The sequence below is a fragment of the Arachis hypogaea genome, chromosome 8, assembly GCF_003086295.3.
Source record: "Arachis hypogaea cultivar Tifrunner chromosome 8, arahy.Tifrunner.gnm2.J5K5, whole genome shotgun sequence".
Lineage (NCBI taxonomy): Eukaryota > Viridiplantae > Streptophyta > Magnoliopsida > Fabales > Fabaceae > Arachis > Arachis hypogaea.
In genome coordinates this window covers 28,067,682-28,075,410 of record NC_092043.1, presented here as the reverse complement: position 1 = coordinate 28,075,410, position 7,729 = coordinate 28,067,682, and the positions used below count along the sequence as shown (strand labels likewise).

Below are 7,729 nucleotides of genomic sequence, written 5' to 3'. Positions count from 1 at the left end.
TATTCTGCAAGTTCAGCTCTTGTTACTGAGACAGGAAAAGAACAAAAATCGGTATACTTCGTTGGTAGAGTCATGCAACCAACAGAAAGAAGATATCCCAGAATAGAACAATTTGCCCTGGCACTGATAACAACAGCAAAGAGACTAAGGCACTACTTCCAGAGCCACACAATAGTTGTAAGGACAAACCAACCATTAAGGCAGATACTGACAAAGCCAGAATTGACAAAACAGTTAACCAAATGGTCCATCTAACTTTCTAAGTTTGATATTCAATTTCAATCAAGGCCAACTCTGAAATCACAGATCTTGGCAGACTTTGTTTTTGAACTTACAACCAATGAGAAGCATGATGAACAGGTTTGGGAGTTACAAGTGGATAGAGCATCAAACCGCGAGGGGAGTGAAGCTGGGATAATACTAAAGGAAGGAGAAACAGTAATGGCCGAACAGTCCATTCAATTCCATTTCTCGGCAAGCAATAACCAAGCTGAGTATGAGGCGCTCATAGCAGGTCTAAAGCTCGCACTCAGTTTCCAAGTACATCGCCTAATAGTATACTGTGATTCCCTGTTGGTAGTCAAACAAATCAAAAGAGATTTCCAGGTAAAAGATCCTCTGTTAGAGTGGTATTGGCTCATAGCAAAGGATCTTATTTCAAAGTTTGATAAATCCACTATATCGCATGTGCATAGAGAGAAGAGCACTAGAGCAGACATATTATTTAAACTTGCCGCTACTAGAGCAAACACACACACGTCGGCACTAGCACAACTTACACTAGAAAATCCAAGTATCGAATCATTATGCATAATGAATATCACTCATACAAACAACTGGAGAATACCTTTTCTTGAATATATTAGTGCAGGGATCATTCCCAAAAACGAGACTAATCCTCAAATCTTTAGACGAAAAGCAAGTTTTTATACAACTGTGGCAGGAGAACTGTACAGACGAGGTTTCTCGCATCCACTACTAAAATGCCTTCGCAAGAACAAAGCCAACGAAGTCATGACCGAGGTCCAGGAGGACGTGTGTGGCAACCACATAGGAGGCCGAGTACTGGCAGCCAAAATTATCCAAACAGGATATTACTGGCCAACAATGAAAAGGGACTGCATAGTGAAGGTAAAACCATGTGACAACTGTCAAAAGCATGTCGCTATTTCAATGAAGCCTACCGAATTGTTACGCAGCATGGAGGTAAACTGACCTTTCTATAGATGGGGGCTCGATATCCTCGGCCCATTCCCAATAGCACCAGGACAGGTAAAATTTCTTTTAGTTTCAATAGATTATTTCTCAAAATGGATAGAAGCGCAACTATTAGCAAGAATAACAGCCGAAAAGGTACGGTCTTTCATATGAAAAAATATGATATGTAGATTTGGAATACCTAAAGAAATAATATCGAATAACGGTAGGCAATTTACAGATAGAAAATTTGCATCATTCTTGAAAAACTTTAACATACAACATCATTTTAGCTCGGTCGAGCACCCACAGACAAATGGGCAGGCCAAAGCTGCTAACCGAGTAATCTTGCAGGCAATGAAAAAGAAGCTCACTGATGCGAAAGGTGAATGGGCAAACTTGATGCCAGAAATACTCTAGAGCTATAACACAGCAGTACAAACCACTACGGGCGATATCCCATTCAAATTGATATACAGAACAGAGGCACTAATACCAATTGAGGTCGGCATCCCTACCTTAAGGGCCGAGCTATACAGTCAAAGCCAGAATATTGACACAAGAAAAGCCGAACTAGACCTCATGGAGGAAGATAGAGAAATTGCAGCTATAAAACAAAGAGAAATGAAGCAACTTATCGAAAGACAACATAACAAGAAAGTGGTACCCAAAACATTTAATGAAGGAGACCTTACCCTCAGACGAACAGAGGAAGAAAGACGACCTCCATCACATGGCAAACTCGCAGCAAACTGGGAAGGACCATTCCGAATTGCAAAAGTACTCGGAATGGGGGCTTACCAATTACAAACACTAAAAGGCAACTCATTATTGGAAAATTGGAATATCTCTTCACTAAAGTTGTATAGATCGTAAACTTTTTTATTAGCGGATGAAGGTACTCTTTTTTCCCCTTAGAGATTTTTTTTCAAATACGGATTTTACCTAAGGAGGGTTTTAACGAGGCCGGATGCCCAATATGTCAATTATTAATTATTACAATGACAGAGAGTTTACTGACATATGAATAAATGATCTTTTGTTCCTATTCTACTTTCAAACAAATTCGCAAATGCAAATAAACAATAGTCAAACATACATTTTTCTAAATATCAAAATATCCAAGGTCCAACCTAAATGAACACATTCAGGGCAAAAAAACGATAGCAATCTGATTTAGTATCAACAAACAAAAGTATTAACAAAAAGCAACTCAAAATATATCAAGAGGGAGGAACATTCTCATCATGATCCTCCACAGTTCCATCCACAACAAGCTTGCCACCAATAACAATCTTGGTCACATCAAGTTGACCGCAATCAAACTCGGGAGCCAGCACGGCGACCTGGCTAACGGCACGATCAAATCTGGAGATAAACATCTCCATCCCCTCCTCTTCCAGCTCATGAATCCTGGAAGTCTGCTACCCCTTAGTCTTAACATTTTTCTTGACCTCTGCCTAGAGAAGCCGAACTTGATCCTGAAGCCGGACAATCTCCTCATCGGAATTCTTCATTTTATCCATCACATCTATAATGACATCGTCTTTCTCCTTCGACAACCGCTCTAACTAAACAATTTTATCCATTGCCACTTGCTGCTCGGCTCCTAGTAGTTCGGTCGTACGACCCACACCTCAAACGAGAAGCAACAATCTGTAGTAAAAGACAAACAATGAGATAACAAAACAAAGAAGAATAATAACAAAACAAGCAAAACATAGCTTACTTCGATGAATTTTCCCGTCCCCTCCATGCCAATTCGGCAAGTCATAAGCATATCGCCTGGGTATTGGAAAATCCTATCAGAGAGTTCGGCAAAAGGAATATGATCACTCCACAATGAATGCGGACTCGTAGCAGGGATGAAACCATGGAGCCTTTTTGGCCTATCAAAAGCAGATTTACTACCACCAACAGCTTCCTTATCACCCTCCGAAAAATCTTCCAGAGACTTCTCGGTATCATCCCTTTTTCTCTTAAATGACGACACCATCTGAGCAGTAGAGTAAGCAACATCCCCCCACCTTCCTTCAAAACTCAGAACCACCCGTATCTTTTTCCTTTTTCTTCTTGAGGAAAGACTGAAACCGAGTAAGATCAAGGAGGGGACTCGTCCACGTACAGATACGACACAAAGTTAGAAAATACAAATCTACAAAGAAGAACACAAATCAGTAATTACCTATATAAGTTTCCAAACCCTGTTTGTCACCAGTATCATGAAAATGCAGTAGTTCAAAAATCGACAAACACTCCCCATCAGCGAAGCTCTCTATCAAAACATCTAAAAGACAGCCCTCCTCTTCGCTCTACTCAGTAGCCTCAAGAATTTGAATCGGCTCAGGGAAAATTTTTCTATAAGCTCGTCATCAAGATAAAAATGATACTCAATCTCTACAGATCACACCTTAACAAATAGGGACTTGAAATTTTTGAAGGAAGATTTGTATAGCAGAAAAAGAGAACGACCAGAAAAGCTACTCAGAAACACCCATAACCCTTTCCGCACCACCTTGGATTGAAAACAAAGAGAAAAAGACAAATAAAGAACAAGGAAACAAAATAAAATCCATGAGACACTGAAAAACATGCAGAAACACCCAAGAGTTAGGATGTAACTGCGAGGGCACACAGTTGAGTTGAGTGAGAACATCACACTCGAAATCAGTAAAAGGAAATCTCACGCGCAGTTCAGAAAGACAAGGAGTGTACATATAGAAATATTGCCAATCTCCTCTTCTCTCACAAAACCTATCCTCACCAGAACAGTGAAGAGGCTCGACGACCACACCCGAACAGTCTCTCGCTAGTTTCAAAACCTTAAGTTCACGAAGAGAATCGACATCCACATACGACGAAGAACGAGTCCTCACATCATCATGTACCCAATGATACAGATTCTCTTTTCTTACTTTAACCACTTTCTATTTTTCTTTTTCTTTCCCTTTCACCATTGTAAAAACAGGAAAAAAAAACAAAGAAGAAGGCACTAGCCTTTGAGTCATACTAAATTCAACTTGGGAAAGAAATTCAAAAAATCACAACGTCAATTCCCAAAGATAAAACAACAATAAGGTATTGTTACAAGCGCACTAACTTAGTGGGTAATACAAGCAATAAACCGTTATAGCATCAAAAACTCAAACGGTGAAAGAAGATTGAAAGAAAAGAGAAGATATTAATTGTAACACGTTTCACAAGGTAATGCTTGCTCCTAGGAAACCGTTTCGAAGATCCAAGCCACTCACTCAACCCATTATTACTCCACATCCAGCGGTCAGGAACACACCGAAATGCACGCCACGTCTGCCAATCAATCAAATTAATAGGCATGAGAAAACTAAGAACACAATAAATGCAAAACTATTCATTTTCCAACACCTCGGCCAAAGCCAACAAAAAACCTAAGCCGAATATATTAAAAGCTTGCCTATTGCTTTTTTCTTACAAAGCAAGACAAGCTTGGGGGCTATGACGTGTACCCTATAAACTCGAAAACAAGACCAAATCGAAACCGACCAGACAATTCGGAGATAACATCAAGAGAACTCAACGATGCAACTCGGTTGCAGTTTCAAATTAGTTAAACATTATCTGCAGTCCGTTACCCACTAAATAACGGCACCCACAATATTACTAAAAGATCGAAACAAACAAAAGGAAGCTAACACTTCACTCATCTATATAAACAAGTCAATAACCTCGGTGAAGGACAGGTCACACAACACACTTCATTTCTTCTTTACATTGCTTTCTTAACATCTTATTCTAACTTGAGCGTCGGAGTATTTTTTGCAGGTGCTCCCACCGCCGTGTTTCATTGCGCCGAGGTGTTTCATCCTTCAACCAAGACGACATATATCTCTCTATCAAAACTGAACAATTCGTGGAAGGAGTCTTCATACCTCGGCTGCAAAGGAATGAAACAACAACAACAACAACAACAACAACAACAACAACAACAACAACAATAATAATAAGATTGGTATTACACTATTAATTATGATAAACACCAAATTATATTTGCTAAAATCTACGCCTCGTATCAAAATTTAACAATAATATATCTTTCTAAAGGGTTTTTATAATATTTTTTCTTAACTTTCAAACAAATAATTTAGTTTTTTTATATATTTTAAACAAAACTGAAAATTTTGTTAATATTACGATCAGAAAATACTTCAGATAGACTAAATAGTTTGGTAAATAGTTGAAATGCTCGCAACGTGAAAGGTTATAATTTGAGTTAATAGTCAATTTCGTCCCTGAAAGATACTTCGATCTCCATTTTCGTCCCCGAAAATCAAAATTAATCGAAATCGTTCTTTAAAGATACCTTACCTGATCACGTTTGTCCTTACGTCATCTCTGTAGCTGAGTTGGCAAACGTCCGCTGACGTGGGCCGTTAACTGCCAAGGTGGCAGAGAACAAAAACGACGTTGTTTCGGTAGAAACCCATTTTCCTCAGTTCCACCAACACCACTCCCCCTGTTCACCATAAACGCTCCAAGAAACCCACCGTCGCCTTTGCTCACTCCCACAACCATTCCAGAGCTTCATCATCTTCTTCTTTGTCTCGACTTTCAAGGGCTCTAGTTGATACTGTGTCATCTGGGTCTATGCAACATGCACTCTCCCTGATCGATAAAATGTCTCACTCAAACACCTTTCATTGGAACCTCATGATAAGAGGCTATACGGATAACAGCTTCTTTCTACATGCTCTCAATATGTATCTCACAATGCGCTTTCAAGGGGTTCCCACCGATCATTTTACATACCCTTTTGTCCTCAAAGCTTGTGGTGGCTTGTTGGATTTCCGAGAAGGCGAAAAGGTTCATGGGAGCTTGTTTAAAATGGGTTTGGCTGAGGATCTTTATGTTTGCAATTCACTCATTGGGACGTATGGCAAGTTTGGTCACATTGATTCTACAGTTAAGTTGTTTGAGGAAATGCCTCTTCCAGACTTGGTTTCTTGGAATTCAATGGTTGGCGCGTATTTGATGGTCCAACAATATTTCACCTCTTTGAAGTGGTTTAGGAGGATGCTCCATGCTAGGATTCTCCCCAATAAGTTCAGCTTAATCAATGCGCTGAAGGCATGTTCTCACTGTTTTTATAATTTATGGGGAAGAGAAGTGCATTGCTATGCGCTCAAGATGGGTTTTGAATCAGATGTTATGGTTCAGACATCACTTCTTGACATGTACAGCAAGTGTAGGTCGTTAAGTTATGCAGAGAGGATTTTCGATAGTATATCTTCGAGGAACATTGTTGCTTGGAATGCAATGATTGGTGCTTATGCTCTGAACGGTCAACCAATTCAGGCTTTTGATTCTTTGGAGAATATACTCAAGGATGATAAAATGGCTGTTGATAATGTCACACTCATAAACCTGCTTTCTTCCTGTGCACAACTAGGAGCTATTTTGCAGGGTAAGACTATCCATGGACTTGCCATAAAGAAAGGCTTTCTACCTCATCCGGTATTGGAAACAGCTCTGCTCGACATGTATGGCGAGTTTGGAATACTGAAGTTGGCAGAGGTAACCTTCGATCAAATGATCCGTCATGAGAATTCACCCTCCTCCTTCGCATCGAAGCACTAGATCCATGACTGTCGTGCGATGCATGTGACAAACCACCACTACAACCACCATTTCCTATCTCCATCCAGTCATCCAGCCAGGGATTACGGCTTCTACTTACCTCTACTGCCACTGAAAGTGTTCAGGGCGATGTATTTATCGTTCAAATTGGGATTAGAATTTATCCACTCCAAGGACTAATTTGACGTCTTAAACAAGACTTATCTTGTCATCAACAACATGCTATAGCCTGGCGTTTCCCACCTTGGCAGTTAACGACCCACGTCAGCGGACGTTTACCAACTCAGCTACGGAGATGACGGAAGGACGAACGTGATCAGGTAAGGTATCTTTGGAGGACGATTTTGATTAATTTTGACTTTCGGGGACGAAAATGGAGATCGAGGTATCTTTCAGGGACGAAATTGACTATTAACTCGTTATAATTTAGTACTAAATATATGCGCGAGGAATGTGTTTAGTATTTACTATTTATTTAACGAGAAAGTATAGAAAAATGAAGAATGAATTAAAAAAATGTAAAATTAAAATTAAAAATCAGATCAATAATTAATTATTTAATTTTAAATTTTAAAATAAAAAAATTAGGTTAGTATTTAAACTCATTCACATTATATATAGTTATTCCTAATCTCACCATAACTTTAATACACGTCTAAAACTTGTCGTCATCTTTTCCGGTCCTCACATCATGCCGCTGCACTCCCCGCCGGCCACATCGACGCCGCCCGCAGCCTCCCACTGACACCGCCTCCACCTCCGCTGGTCAGTCTGACGCGCCTCGCCCTCTGGCGTTCAGGCCAATGCTGCTGCCGCTGTTTTCACGCCACTCTCCCGGTAACCATAATTGCAGACGGCAAGTCCTCCCCATCGCGCGTTCATTGTGCCAAGCTTGACTCTTTCTCCCGCGCCGGAAGCC

The 7,729-nt window shown here is 40.1% G+C and overlaps 2 protein-coding genes across 2 annotated transcripts; both read left to right on the top strand.

Moving 5' to 3' along the window:
* The first annotated feature begins 441 nt into the window (after positions 1 to 441).
* Positions 442 to 1,215, top strand: LOC140174693 (uncharacterized). Its single transcript, XM_072200185.1, has one exon. The coding sequence runs from the start codon at positions 442 to 444 to the stop codon at positions 1,213 to 1,215; it is 774 nt and encodes a 257-aa protein (XP_072056286.1).
* Positions 1,216 to 5,850: 4,635 nt separating this feature from the next.
* LOC112705174 (pentatricopeptide repeat-containing protein At4g35130, chloroplastic-like) lies at positions 5,851 to 6,810 on the top strand. Its single transcript, XM_025756026.1, has one exon. The coding sequence runs from the start codon at positions 5,851 to 5,853 to the stop codon at positions 6,808 to 6,810; it is 960 nt and encodes a 319-aa protein (XP_025611811.1).
* The last annotated feature ends 919 nt before the right edge of the window (positions 6,811 to 7,729 follow it).